We start from the raw sequence: 15,987 nt of genomic DNA, 5'->3' as shown, positions 1-15,987 counted from the left end.
AAAATCCTTGTTTACCAGTGGTTTGGTTTAAACGGTATTAGGTTGTTTTAACTGTATCTACATCAAGCAAAGTGATCAAAATATTTAGGCCTTGCACACATAAGAGCCGAGACGATGTGATGCCAACGAAATCAGCCCCCGGCCGTCAAGAAACACGAGGAATTCATTTCAAGCCTATCACGTCTGGGCTACGGTTGAGACCCACCTCCAGAGCCAATTACCACTCGCGAAATGTATATATCATAGGCTGAGAAGCTGAACATGTGTTTGAGGGTTCGCTTTGCGAGTGTGATCCTAAAAAGACAACAGAATTTTCACTTAATTTGCGGAAAGATCGGGCCAAGTCGTGACAACTACAGCAAAGGACAAATCACACGCTACGGATTTATCGTTCACAGCTTGCTCGTTGTGTTCTTCTCACAGCACCTTGGAAAGCTGCCCTGAGAACTTTTAAGTCAGAGGTAAGCGATGCAATCTGAGTGAGGATATGCTTTGGAGAAGTACTTTCAAGTTGTTCATTTAAAACTTTGCGTTTGCATGACCTAGTTTTTTAACTGGAAGTAAAAACAAGGATCACGAACAACCTATGACACTGCACGTCCGCTCAGATTGGTGCTGCAAATGGGCGGCATAGGTGGCAATTTGTACCTCAATATGTTGAATGGAACTGAGACGCAACATTTCGCAAAAGAAGCAGACATTGGCAATCACCTTCATCGCAACAAAGACTTGGCGGACTTAAAAATGGGCATTCACGACACCAGGTTTTACTATCAGGAACCAATCCAGAACGGCCAGGACAATCTGCCCCTGCCGTATCATAATGAGCAAACTGTCGCCGGATTCGGTGCGCAACCCGGGAGGTTCTACTCACCAACTTCACTTAACAGTTGTCACTTCAACAACATTCGGTCGCCGACGAGAGCTGGCATGGGACAGACTTATGTGCCGGCAGGAGGAGATGGATTTTCGCCGCAGGGCAAAGAAGTTTACCCGTCCGGTGCAGAGAGTTACTCGGCGCCTTTTCAGCACGGCTATCCCCGCGCGCCGCTGTACCCTATACCTGGCTTACAGGTGTGTGGCAAAACACAGGCTGTCCTCAACAACTACCCTCTTTGGGCCAAGTTCCACAAATACCAAACCGAAATGATCATCACAAAACAAGGACGGTGAGTAGAAGCTCCCATTAGCAATGTAGTAATAAGAGGGAAAAGCTTAGGGTACTATTTCAGTGGAAAGTGCTTTGAGCATCTAGGCAACTCAACCCATAACAAATGTTTGTCAAAAGCTGCGAAGAAGAATCAGTATACTGACAAAACGACGCTGAGAATTTGGCACGGGGAAACAGTTCCCTCGAGCTGCAATGTGTTTTTCTATTTAATGGAGCTTCTGCTTGTCCCACGATGTCAGCGATATACTTAGTGCTGCGTATTCATGTCAAATATAATTTCAGTGATGCGTGGGGGAAATGCATTCGCGCGTACTGACCAATGACTATACCGTGGCAGAGGCGCGAGTCAGCCCGGGCATATCTGAAATCGAGCTGCTGCGAAGCCTCTTAAATTGGGACGCTTAATTAAGGGAGAAACGAATGTGAGTGAGTGAAACGAAACGGGACCTTTGGGTGGAACATATTTAGGTTAAATTAACCACAAACCTCTTTCAGCCTGTGTCAAAAATAATTCTAGGGTAAAATTATTTACATGCTCATTTTGGTTTAGGCTACAGGTAAATATGAAAACAACCACCAAGCACCCACCCTCAGAACGGATACAAAGGTCCTATATTCGCTTCCCTTTTTCGTTTAATTAGGCTACAATATGCAAATGTTGTGTTGCAGAAAGAAGGATATCTATGTCAGATGGAGTAGTCTAAACAATTATATGTGTCTGGTAATTTGTGAGATTAGAGATCTGTGCGCATACTTTTTGAACTACTAGGAATTACTAGTATTGAATGTTTACATTTGTTAACAACACCTTTGGCCTCACTCTACACTTACCAGTGTAAGATTAGGGTAACACATCGGGTAAAAAGTCACGCCACTCTCTAGAACTCGCGCAAAATTCACGAGAGGAAAATAGCGCTCACGGGTACTTGTGATAGGTCACCGAGCATTTAGATCTAGTCACGTCAATTATGATTAATCTACTGATACGCGACACAGACAAAGACCAAAGCCTCTTCTTCACGAAAACACGTGGAGTGAACGGACAAATTCACCAGTATGTGTTTCTTGCCTTGGTCACCCAGATTATAGTTTAATAATGAGCCTTAAACATTTGGATTTATATCAATATTGTATTGAAATGAGATAAGAAATGGCGACTGCATTGGTAGGATTACAATTATACATTGGAACTTTTTTTTTTGCCAGATGTCTGAATTATTCTGAACTCTGTTTGAACTGTATGCTGCATCAGATGAAAAGGAATATCTGAGATGTAGGTCAAAGTTGCTGGTTGTAGGTGGAAAAAGTTGAACTATATTTAAACTCGTGACACTAGACCCAGATGTAACGAATAGGACAGATAGAAACATATTTAAATTGGAGGTCGCTGTCATGCTGTGATTTGTATGATATCTGTGACGCTGCGATACAACTAATGACACTTGGTAATCAAAGCTCTCATACAGGCTTTCGCCTTTCACCATTTAATTCCTCTGTCTCTTATAAAGAATAATCCTCTCACAATGGTTTTTATACAGCTCTACAGTTCCTGACCAAGAGATGAGCATATACAGTATCAAAGTGGCTTTTGTCAATACACACGCGGCCTAGTCTTTAGTGTATTTTGTTATCAGCCTGGCGGACATGTCCTACGATCCATCAGTGGTGAACTGTAAGCATCCGTAAGATTCTGGTGTTGAACCCTATATAAAAAATACCTAGTCTGCAAAGCACCAAACTTATGATTGGAGCGCTAAAGAGACACGAGTCATCCATAATTAAATCACTTAACTTCAAATACTTTGTGTTCTTTTCCCCGTATTACTTACTATAAAGTTTTAGTATATCACATGCGATGGTCGACATTTTTTGTAATTTTTAAAAACATTAAGAGCTGCTTTCTCAACCCAAGTTTGGCATCATTTTGTTGGGACAGTTTATTTCTCTTTTACCACTGCAGTTTTTACCCCATTCCTCAACCACCCTTTTAAAAGGCACTGCAACACACAATTTGCAGGACTGTAAGGGCAGCTTTGGTGGTTGATTACTCTGTTGTGTGTTTCACAGCGTCAAATGGAACCGTCAAAATCAAGAAATTTCATGACGCAGGGTATTCACACTAGGAATGGATGTGGGCTCTCCCTGTGATTGTGCATACTTTCTTGCAAAAAAATAGTTTGAACCTTTATGTTTCATCAATGTCACGAACACCTTTCAGATAGGATGCTAAAAACCTGATGTGGTTGCTTCACCGCCACTGAGCATCAGCCTTGAGGAAGCAGAGACGGTGTAGCATTGTGCATCAACCAATGTGCCGTCGCAACCAAGAGCCACCACAGATAAGCATTTCAGTGATGCCGTGAGAACTCAACTCCTCTCACATGACACCTCTGGATCTCCTCACCGTGCTCTGGCCAGGAAGAGGAAACAAGAAAGAAGTGAGCGACTCGGGGTGTATGTTGGGTGGGGGTGGGTGTGGGGTAGCTGACTCTAATGGCCACATAGAGCAGTGAAGGACCTTTGAAGTGCAGGAAGGTGTTTTTTTTTGTCTTTTCCTGGTTCTGCTTCTTCTTCTTTTTCTCCACCGTGTCTCTCTTTCGACATCCTCCATCTTTTACTCTCCCTTACTCTTTTTTACGCCACACTGTCTCTTCTCGCCTCACTTCATACGGCCAGAGGGTGTAGCATAGCCTGTTCCTTCAGAAGTTTTTCTGGCCAGGCTCGGAGCGGGGCCCGCGGCTTTGAAATATGCAGTGCTGCTTCGGCTCCACGAGGTCCCTGGGCCTTTTCAAGTTTTTTCCCCTCAAAGTCTAACAAGTCTGAGCAACAGTTTCTCTGCCAGTGCTCTGCCTGCCACTAACAGGTTTCGCTATGACCTTGACGCGAGTGCAGGGCAACATCTACCATGCTGTTATTAGTGGCTACCAGTTACTTTCTTCAGACAGAAACCGATGCTATCAGGGCCTTTATTGCACCACATCTACTACCCAATCTCACCAAGCAGAGGATGGAAAAGATATTGAAATACTTCTCAGAATATTTTATAGAATTATTTTAACAGTTCAACAAACAGAATTTTTTGTTTTCTTACCAGCATAATTTAATCGTAATAAATTGTGTGGGGTTCTGGCGGTGATGAAGATGTTTTGTGATGGAAAGAGGTGAACAATACAATGTTGTGTTAATCATGAAGGTGGGTGTTATTATGTTCCACTCTTCGCTTGAGTCCTGTAACCACTTGTTGAGAGCGTGGCTCTTGTGATGATCGTCTCACAAACATGAAGCAGCTAAGTTAGTAATTCGGTCATCCAGTGGAGAAAAGCACAGCTCATGATATTATGGGCCGATTGGGTCTAATTCATACTGCCAAAGGAAGAGTTTATTTTTTAACCTAATAACTTTATAACTCTATGACTTTATAAGTACCATAAACTTATTACACTTAACATTTTAATGTTAGAAGACTACACCTAGATTTAAGAGCAGGAATGATGAATTACAATATCATGAATAAAACTTCATGAGGATTTTTGTAATTTTTTCCATTAAGTAATACACTTCCTGTACCGTGTTACTTGGGTTATAGGTCTTAGGAACAACTTCATCCCTTCCTTATCCACAGCCTTGATCTTCACAGTGATTTGCCCTTATGGCCAGTCATTCAGTTTGGATTGGCAGTCTTTCATAAGTACTACAGTCTCTTCTGTGATGTTCTGCTTGTCAGCCTGCCACTGTCTTCTTGGCTGAAGTGTAGTCAGATATGGTTCCTGCCACCTGTCCTAAAAGGTGCTTGCCAAGCGTTGTACCATTGGCGTCTGTAGAGGTCAGTGCCTTCAAGGAGGAACAGGACCAGGACCAGACTTCAGCGTAAGTGGAGTTGTGGACGTGGAATTCACGATGGCAGTCAATGTGGTTAGAACCTTGTGAGTAATTCTTGAGGGTCCCTTTTGAAGAATCAATTTAACGGTAATGCCAATCATCCACTCCAACCCCCCAAAAGGCATATTCCCGTCTTAAGATTCTGTGCTAGGGTCTCTAAGCAAAGCATGGCCTTGAATGATTGGACTGGGGCAGCGAGCCCAAAAGGATCGCATAAGCCATTTGCGGTAGACCGGACTCTACGGTGGGTGAATGGCTTCCTGTCACTTGAAACCTGGAATGTATGTCGCTCTTAAGGTTGCAGGCACCAAGTGTGCATTGGGCTAGCAATGTGTCACTGCCCATGTTTAAGCCTAAAGTTGGACAGTCAAACCGATGTCCTATGTCCTAAACACTTTTCCTTGACCTCAATTGAAAACGTCATGAGGTCAGGGAAAGATGTGAAGGAGATTTTTCATAAGGACTTATGACAAAAAAAGACAACCACGGTGATAAGAGATTCCAATTTCCCACACTAGCCTTCATCATTATGTGACGGTGGGTATTATTGACATAGGTCTTTAAGTGTTGATGTCACAATTCATTGTGGGATAGTATTATGTAATTTCCTTTTGTAAAGGATGGTCCAGTGTACCCTATGCTAAAGGAGATAATAAAGGAAGCACTGAAGCACCATTTCCTAAGCATTTACAGAATTCAACCAGCTGTTATCACGACTGCCACTTAGATACTTCCGGGTCATTTCACTTAGTTAGGAACCTCCGTTAAGAACACTATCTGACCACAAGTCGTACAGGTCACTGGCATGATCTTCTGTAGGGATAACACTCATGACTTCTGCACATATCGAGGTGATCTTTTGGTGCCTCAGGTTGGAAAAAGCCAGAATCTCCTGTGCTCTTTTCAGGAGGTCGATGGCAGCTGCAGCAGTAGGAAATGATTTTAAGCTGTCGTCAACAAAGAGATCTCTCTACTCAAATTCATGGTCATCTGGTCCGTACTCTGCCTTGCCCTTTTTTGACACTTCTAAATCACGTCTGAGACCATAAATTGCAACATCAGGAGAGGGGCTGTTGCCAAAGATGTGGACTTTCATCCTAAACTCAAACCTGATACCAGAAGAATTGAAGTTTCTGTCTTGTGGTCAGACAAAGAACTGAAACATATAATGCACGTCTATAGTAATAACCACTGCTTCTTTACTGAAGTGCATGAGCGCTCCAGGACGCCTGTTGTTGAGGTCAGGACCAGTCAGAAGTGCATCATTGAGAGACACCCCCTCATAATGATAGCTTAGCTGAGACAGTAGCTTACGACTGCCTGCCATTCTTCAGAGTGCTAGTGAAGTGCTTGTTTGAATTTCTTCGGAAAGCTGTCACCTACACTTCCTGTACAAGATATGGTGTTGATGACATCATTGATAAACATATTTACTACACTGGCAGCACACCCTTCATACTCATCTCACGCATGATCAAACTTAAGTGAATGACAATAATCGATGCCAGAAACATGGATTCAGCCTCTTAAGGTATGTGTAGGAAGGTTCCTGATACTGTAGGTGAAAATTCACCCTAGTTATTTCAGGACTCCGGAGTTGTCAATCAGTATATTTATTCAACAAGAACAATTGCAATCGTGCTCACTCACAGCACAAGGATGAAAGTGAAGCAATTTCACTCACAAACCACAAGGTTTATATACTTAGATTTATCTAATGCTGACGTTGTAAGTGTTTAACATCATAGTCAAAACAAGGTTCTTGACTGATCTTCTTGTATTTTCTTAGGGTCGAGAAAACAATAATCAAAGTTACTGTTAAAAGAAAAGCATATAAGGTTATTATTAAAAAAGGCACTTCATTCATATATTATTTAGTCATTAACAGTAACAGTTTGGTTATTTTTGGTTCCTCAGGGTGAACTGATAAGAGATGGGTTGGGAAACATGTAAAAAAAAAAAATAATAACATTGATTATTTTGTCAGTATTCACACCAGCATTAATGTGTTTCATCAAAGTCATATAATTTAGTTTGCAGCTCAAAAAACACATTTTAGTGTGCACCACCTCGTTAAGTATACTGTGATAAAGAAACTTCATATACAATGAGTTACTTTCACAGTGGCTTTGAAAAAAACAAGTAGGCTGGACTTTCATGAAAAAAAAGCAAATCCAGTGCTGTCTGTAAAATTCTGTACTGCTCAAGTCTGTGACATGTGAATAGGTGAATGTGGTATCCTGCATTTTGCATGCAGTCACCCTAGTGAAAGATCTCCAGCCCTGCTCCTCTGAACTCAGAGGCTCTGTGGACCAGGGCTCCTGCACAGGATGGGGCTCAGGAGGCTCTTTGTACTGCAGATTTTACAAGTCAGCTTCTGGCAACCTTAGAATCAGAGCAACTCCAGCAGGCTACTCTATTCAATCAAAGTCTGGAAACTCTCTCTCACGCTCTCTCTTTCTCTCTCTCCCTCTCACTCTCACTCCCTCTCTCTCTCTTTCAGTTCAGTGGTTGTATGTTGCTGTGGTAGATGTGGTCTTTTTTCAGAGAGCACAAATGATCTGGAAAAAAAAGCAAATATTCTGATGACAAAGATCTGTCATATAAGCCAGCAATGTTGTTGTTATTTCTTGTCTGACTCGCTAAATAAACTCACAAGACATGAGCCTAAACTATGAAATATGAATATGACAGCAGTGCAACGGCGCACTTGTAAACCCAGCATCTCGCAGGCCGTAACTGTCCGTTCGCATGAGTGCATCACTGCTGGATGTTTCGCATGTTTCATTTATTGCGACCACCCTGCCACTCCTCTGTTGCATGGCATGCACGGTGCACAGGTGGCATGCAGTCGTCAAAATACCATCCAAGTACTGTGAGAGAGAGAGACCACGTCAACATCAGTATCAATTTCAGTTGCTTCTTTTGAAGTCCCTATGATCATTCTATTATTGTAATATCCACCATGCAGAAAATATCGTCTCTATCTTCTCTGTCTTTCCCCTTTTCTATCTATCCATCCATCCGTACGCATACAGACATACCGCTATGAATTGCACTGATGCCTTTAAAACAACTTCATAAACTTCCTGTACAGCTGTTCACATTTGCATAAAGGATACAGAGCGTTCTCTCTGCGAACACAGGCGATCTTCTAACGATCAGGGTTCTACTGAGCGCCTGTGGAAAGTATTTAGTTTTTCTTTTCTTTTTTTTCTTTTCTTCTTCTTCTTTACATGACTGGGGCCAGTGCTGCAGTCAATACTTTTTCAAATTAGTTTTTCTTCTTTTCTCCTTCCTTTCTTTTCTCTTCTTTCTCTTTTTCTGGCTGTGGCCAGGGCTGCAGTAGACAGGTCTGAGGAGAGACACCACAGGGCCTTTTGCACCAGCCTCTTGGCACACAAGCCCCCTCCCCCTCCACGTCTGTATGTGTATTTGGGTTTTTGAGGTGACCGCATAAGTATAACCTTTGCTCCTTGCTGAAAGCGCATCGTCTGCACCACACACCACAGCTGTACCCCCCAGGGATGGCATTTTTTTTTTTTCAAATGACACTTGATGCACATAAATGGCACAAGAGAGAGAGAGGAAGTCAGAGTTTATGTGTGTGTTAGTGAGTGTGTATGTGGGTGGGTGGGCGCTGAGTGTATGTGTGTGTTCGTGTGTGTGTGTGCGTGTGTGCGTGTGTGTGTGTGTGTGTGTGTTTCTGTGTGTGTTTAAAAATGGGGGCGGGGTGGCACAATGGGAGTAAGGAAGTCAAAGTGCGTGTGTAGGTTCGAGTGTGTGTGTGGGGAGTATTTGTGAGTGTGTTCGTGTGTGAGAGTGGGCCTGTGTGTGTTTGTGTTTTTGATGTTTTTATTTTCGTTGCCAAAAAAGCCAGAGGAAGGCTCCTCCGTCCACGGGCAGCCCCAGACTGGCATGTTTTCATCCCAGATGATCGGCCGCGTGTTGGCTGACAAAAACTGGACCTGAACTCCTGTCTCTCTGAATCAGTGGGTGCAGTCAAGGAGAAGAGGCGTCTCCCCGGTGGACGTCCAGCCACTCACCCAGCTTCTGCTTCGCATCCTCACACAAACACACACACACACACACACACACACACTCATCCTCCGTCTCCCCTCTCTACATTTCTCTTTCATTCACCCTCCCTCTCTCTTCTCTTCCTTTCTGCTTTCAACATGTATCCCTCTTCCCTCGCTCAGGTTTTTCACTTTCAGTTTGATTCTTCCACCTCTAAGACTACAGGGGCCCAACTTAGGGCTCCCTAAGCAGAAGCATTTGATTTCATTCATCACATGGAAATATGGTAGAATAACCCACTCGTGGTCATGAGGAAAGGCAACGCTACTCGCTCATTAACTGAGCCTGGGTGTGTTCCTCACACTGTTGTTTTGCTACTCGCCCTCACATACGTATGATATAGGAAGTCCTAGATAGCAGAGGAGGACGGTTCTGTATCAGCGGCCGCCTACGGCACCCTGCCTACCCTACAGCCAACGAGGGCGCAGGCAGGTTCTTTTTTTTTTTACACCCAGTCAGTTAAAACCAAGCGAGTTTCCATCTGTCAACTCAGGGTTTCAATCCCAACCCCAATCCACCCACGTACATGGTACAGCTCATCTGTGGTAAACCCATCGGTTTCCCCCTCACTAGGTTGCGATTTCTTATAAAACGTCTGATTTGAAGAAACCTCGAAAAAATCTATGCAGTCCCGTCTGAAAAAAGGGGGAAAATTGTACAAAAGAGACAGGTATAAATGACCTTTCTGTGGCATGTTTAAGGCTTGGTTGGTATAGTTCTCTCTCATATTGATAACCGGTGTAAGGCTTTCTCCCTATGGCTTGCATTTATTGCAGATGTGCAACAATACCTGCTATTAAACTGAGATTTAATCTCTGTAATCTCTGGTAGGTGTAAATTGCCTTTGTAGCCTTGTTTTGCCTGCTGTCCACCAGAGGTTTACTCGTCTGAGTGTCCTCAAGACATCTTCAAAACTGTTATCTGTTTTGGAGAAATAATACTGTGACTGAAATGAGAAGAAATGTGTTAAAGAGGTCATTGAGAAATTTGAAAGTTAGTGTGGGCCACTCTGCGGTATTTGTGGCGTACAACTCTCATGGTAATATGATTGCTGAGAGAACACCCCTTGATGACAGGTTAAATAATACAAAACACCACTAAATTTATCTCAGTATTGAATAATGTATAAATCTAAAAAAGCCATTCAAATATATGAGACATGCTAAAATACACTATAAAAATCATTATTATTTCTTAAATCCTACAGATATCCACAAAAAAGAGATAAATAATAAAAGAAAACAAGCGGGATGATATCTGAGGCCTCTGTCTCTGGGTGTGTAGGGTTGCCAGGGGTAACGTGGAGAGGCAGGCCCTGAAGCTGCCCTGGGGGAAGATCTCAGCATCGCTGTTAACCGTTGGCACGGCAGCAGAGGAAGCCTAGCAAAAGCACTGCAAATACACTTGCCTATTAGGCTGCCTTGTTGCCTTGTTAGGCTGCCTTGTTGAGCATTGCATAGAATGGGACTGGGTCAAGGAGACTCGATGGATCCTGTAAAGCACAAAAACTCACATTCTGCACCCTGTCTGAGAAATACGTGCATGCATGCAGATAAAATATGAGAGCAGCATGCCCTTAGACAGGGAAAACAGCACACACACAAATACACATGTACACACACAAATACACATGCACACACACACACACACACACACACACACACACACACACTCACACACACACACACACACACACACACACACACACACACACACACACACACACACACACACACACACACACACACACACACACACACATATACACACACACACATATACACACAAACACACAAATACACAAGCACACACACACACACACACACACACACACACACACAAACACACACACACAAATACACACGCACACACACAGACACACACATTTGGCCCAAACAAGCATCTCCCATTACACACTTCACTAGCTTGAGTCTGCTAAATGCCGGAAGCACTTGGGGAGATAAAGGCAAAATAAATTCAAATGAACTGAATTTCAGTGCTCACATCAAGTGGAAAAGGTAATGGATTTTCCCTCCAGAAAACATGGCCACTGAGAGCGGCCACTGAGAGCCCCACTCACACGACACTCTGTGCTTATCACAAGTTTATTAAACACATTGTGTTCAAATCTCTCAACTTTTCATTAGTGCGTCATTACAGTGATTGCCATTTTAATATAGCGTAGAACTATTGTAAAATAATGGAAATGAATGTAAGCTGTTTGTCTTCGATTTTCAACTCAATAGCCAAGAAGCTTTTTGTGTGACATTAAATAATTACTTTTCTTTCAGTGTGTGTGTGTGTTTGTGTGTGTCTGTGTGTGTGTGTGTGTGTAACCTGACAGTCCTTGGCAAGAGCTTGGTGCTTGTGCCCTTTTCCCGCTGATATGCTACTGAGCTCCCAAAGATGCCAGGAATGACACTCGCTAGTGTTCGTGTCTTCCACTAGAAGTGTTATAGCCTCAGGTGGAGATGGGCGTAAAACAGTATGCCAAATGTCAACGGCACCGCTGCTATGTTGTTCCACCAATTACTCCATGTTTGTATCAGTCAGCCCGAACGTGTAACATAGCATGCCGATCTGTGGCACGCACTGATGAACAAAACCTATATACACACACACACAAACCACAGCAGCGACGGCAAGATTGATGGCTGGTGTGTTCCAGGGCAATGGAGGTTAAGAAGCATAAGGATGAAGCCAGTCCAACCTGAAAGAATTTAATGAAGTTCAGATTATTTTGCTCCAAAAGAAAACATTGCAATGTTTTGGAGAAAGTGTGTGCCTCTGTCTGTGTTTGTGTGTGTGTGTATGTGTGTATGTGTGTGTGTGTGTGTGTATTCCTGTTAGGCTAACTTTACCCGGCGTTCCCTGGCTATGTCGCCCTGGGACACACTGACCTCTCTGTTACCTCCTCTCTGTCACAGCCTCCATGATCAGAATCACTTCAGCAAGTAAAACTCCAGCAATCAGCAGTGGCTACAGTGCGCATCTTTTATTAACCGATGCATTAAATATTCACATCTAGCCTGCCCTCCGCTCCCTGTCCCGCGTGCTTCAACCAACGCACACTTACAGCCTGTGTATACTTAAACACACACATCCACATACTGTGCACTCAAACACAGTCTCACACAGTCACCCATCCGTAATACTCACACTACACACACACTTGCGCACGCACACTCATACCATCGCTACTGTTCTCACTCTGGTAAAAGTAGCCGCCACTGTCAAAATGAAGCATACTATGGACCCACTCCTGTCGCATGGCTGGACACAAGGGAGGATTCTCCCTCACCCCACCCCAGCAGTAGCAATGCAACACAAATGTTCAACGTATAGGCTTTTAGTCCAAGGTCATAAGGCTCAATTCTCAGGAAACATACACACTATAAAAATATCTCTGTGTCCTTAAATGCCATCTGCTAAACATAACGGAGCTGTGTGTGTGTATGTTTTTCGCAGGAGGATGTTCCCCTTCCTCAGCTTTAACATAAGTGCGCTGGACCCCACGGCGCATTACAACGTCTACGTGGACGTGGTGCTTGCTGACCAGCACCACTGGAGGTACCAGGGCGGCAAGTGGGTGCAGTGTGGCAAGGCTGAGGGCAACATGCCAGGTACTACAGCTCGCCCGTGTTCACACTCTTGCTGTTTCACTTTGCAGACAGGGTCGCATAAGTGTTTTTAGGGCAATGGCTTTCTGTCATTAAAAATATAGATCCATGATTAAGTATTAACTGAGTTGGTTTAGACTGAGTTCTACATATCAAATGTATTCTTTCATCAGTCATATGTTTAACAAATTTTTCAAATGTATAATTGATTCTATACCATTAAAAGGAAGAGGAATATCTTCGAAATATAATGTATTAATGTACCAATAGATTGCCCCACTGGATTTCCCTCCTGTCTATGTTTTATTGACATCTTCCTTTATAACAATCCTTGCTTCTGGTGGTGCTTTAACTGAGTTGTGTATATTGACAGGAAACAGGACGTACATGCACCCCGACTCCCCCAACACCGGAGCTCATTGGATGAGGCAGGAGGTTTCCTTTGGTAAACTCAAGCTCACCAACAACAAAGGCAGCTCAGGCAACACGGCCCAGGTACTGCAAACAGTGGCTCAACTGTCACTTAAAAACTGCTCCTGTCGAATCTATAACAGGGACTGTAGACAGTGACTGGGGTCCCAGAATAGATAGATAACATGATCTCATGAGACAATCCTCATCAGAAACTCTTACAAAGGTTATAAAGGTTGTATTTAGCCTGTAATTAGTCATTTACAAATTTGTTCATGATTCATTTAGGTATAGACTCTCTGAATTAAAACATAACTGAATAATAATCATAGTCTGTGAGGCCTGATTAGTCATGGCCAGAGTCATTATAATCTACTAAACAGTAGGAGCTGGCACCTGTTCCTCTGGTTATCTGTGCATCACGTGACCGTTCTGCTCTGTTTCTGCTCCTGCTCGTCAGATGATAGTGCTGCAGTCCCTCCACAAGTACCAGCCCCGTCTACACGTAGTGGAAGTGAAGGAGGACGGCTCCGATGACCCCTTCCTTTCCTCCAAGGCCCAAATCTTCGTCTTCCCAGAGACACAATTCATCGCCGTGACAGCCTATCAGAACGCAGACGTGAGTTGCCTTGGTTACAGACCCCCCCCTCCCCCACTCCTTTCAAGAACAAACCAACTAAATATTCTGATGAGAATATTGAGAATGAGATGTTGAAGTGCACTATAGGACAGGAGAATGCAAGGTGAAGAAAAGAGAGAAGACAGGAGGAGTTGTTGAGGATTTTTATGGGAGGTTCATTTTTAGTGGCTTCTCAAGTAAATGATGACAGAGGCCTCATGAATAATTTGGGCCTGTCTGTGATCTTCCTTTCTTCCACCTCTATCTCTCTCTCTCTCTCTCTCTCTCTCTCTCCTCTCTTCCGCTTTCCTCCTCGCTATCTTTCTCTCTGGCTCATTTCTGTTCCCCTCTCACATTAACACACACTTGTGCTCTCCTTTTCTCCACACACCCCTCCCCCCTTCTCTCTCACACACAAACCCCACCGATGGTGCTACCCTTGTCCTCCACCTGACCCTGTCTCCTGCCATTTCTTCCACAGATCACTCAACTGAAAATAGACCACAACCCTTTCGCTAAAGGCTTCCGGGACAATTATGACACGTACGTAAGCATACGTAAGACTTTTCTGAGCAAAGAGATAAAAATCAGAGCACAAAAAAAAAACTCTTGTGCCTTAGCACTGCATGAGCGCAAGCACTGTTTGCAGAGCTTCTAAACTCTCAGTAGTCAGATTTGCCCTTTTGTGCCGTAGATGTTCATGTATAAATCAATTTTCGCAGAGGCACAACAGAGGTAATCAAAAACACAGTGTGAATTATTTAGCGGGAAGAGGCCTAGTAAATCCTGCAGCGTTCACTTGGGAAGTGGCCTCACTAGCTGGGGTGAACTGTTAGCAATTCACACCTCTTCTGGAGTTTTGTCAACACCACTTAACCTTTAACCTTTTTTGCTGCTCTCCTCCACCTTACCCCACTCCCCTCCACCTTCCACCCTGATCCTGCTCCTCCTAATTAGGCTCTACGTCCAGCCGGACTCAGACCGCCTCACCCCGTCCCCCACCGAGGGTCAGCAGCTCCTGCCAGGCAGCTGCTACCAGCCTTACCTGTCCGACCAGTACATGAGCCCCCTGCCCCAGGGCCGCTTTTACAGCCGAGAGCACATGGGCATGGGGGGGCAGCAGGGCCCCAAGGACCCGTCCTCCGCCAGCCCCCATGGCCGCTGGTACCTGCCCAGCCCCCACCCCATGCCCCCCTCCAACTGCCTGGACTTCAACTCCTACGACGGGGACTACTCCGGCAATGGGCTTTACAAGCCCTACCACCCCCTGCAGACGCCCGGGAACCATGCGCTGGGCTACTACCCCGAGAACCCCTTCTCCCCTGGGGGCATGTCGGTGCCGGCCACTGGAGCTTGGAGCACCAGCGGGAGGCCCTCGCCGCCGTACCTCAGCCATCCGCGGCCCAGCAAGCCAGGGCCGGCGCTGGGCTGGTTCCGCTCCGTGCAGGGGGCTTCCTCGTCCACCTCACCGGCGGGGACCAACGCACGTCAACCAGCACCCCTGCCGCCGCCATCAGTCCTACCGGTGCCTGCGCTGGATGCCCTCCGACTGGCCCTGCCGCAGGACAAGCCCAAGGACAGGTGCGGCAGCAGCGGCACAGGGGAGGATGGCTGGCTGGAGGCCCCTTCAGTGAAGTCGGTGGACTCGGCCGACTCGGGACTCTACGAGGGTGGTGAGAGCAAGAAGCGCAGGGTGTCCCCCTACCCCTCCAGCACAGAGAACTCCCCGCCCAACCGGGGCGCGGAACTCTGTGAGAAGGACAGCGGGAGCGACGCTGGCTACTATAGCTTCTTCGGCCACTGATCCGCACCCACCCAAAAGACTCAGCCCCCAGCTCCTGCCCCCTGCTGTCGCCCCACAAGGACGTCCAAGCCCTGCACTCATACCCAGAGATCTCCAACTGTACCGCTGTACTGGTCTCCACCTGTGAGGCTCTGTGGCTGAGAGAAAGACCAAGCAGGAAAGAAGAGCTCTGCGATGTTAAGGCTGTCAAGGCTTAACACTGTTTCACTGAACAGACAGGTTTGAATTTCGGGGAAGTGTGACACTGATACCACCTTGTCTATGGGACAGTGAGACAGCGACATTATGTCTATGTGTAAAGTAGTCTGTGTTTCTCTTTTGTGGTTAAAGTTTATCTGTGTTGGATGTATGTGCGGAAGAAAAGAGTTTATATGTGTGTGTGTGTGAGAGAGAGAGAGAGTGG

General features: G+C 45.0%; 1 protein-coding gene across 1 annotated transcript; it reads left to right on the top strand.

Annotated features, from left to right (window-relative positions):
- Positions 1-341: 341 nt before the first annotated feature.
- tbx21 (T-box transcription factor 21) lies at positions 342-15,955 on the top strand. The gene is made up of 6 exons (XM_080834188.1): positions 342-1,169; positions 12,599-12,753; positions 13,124-13,245; positions 13,622-13,780; positions 14,262-14,323; positions 14,738-15,955. Exons 1-6 carry the CDS (start codon positions 622-624, stop codon positions 15,582-15,584), a joined length of 1,893 nt encoding a protein of 630 aa, XP_080690314.1. The 5' UTR covers positions 342-621; the 3' UTR covers positions 15,585-15,955.
- Positions 15,956-15,987: the final 32 nt, after the last annotated feature.

This window comes from Sprattus sprattus (assembly GCF_963457725.1).
Source record: "Sprattus sprattus genome assembly, chromosome: 3".
NCBI classification, from domain to species: Eukaryota; Metazoa; Chordata; class Actinopteri; order Clupeiformes; family Clupeidae; genus Sprattus; species Sprattus sprattus.
The sequence above is the reverse complement of the archived record's forward strand: the minus strand, read 5'-3'. Positions and strand labels throughout refer to the sequence as shown.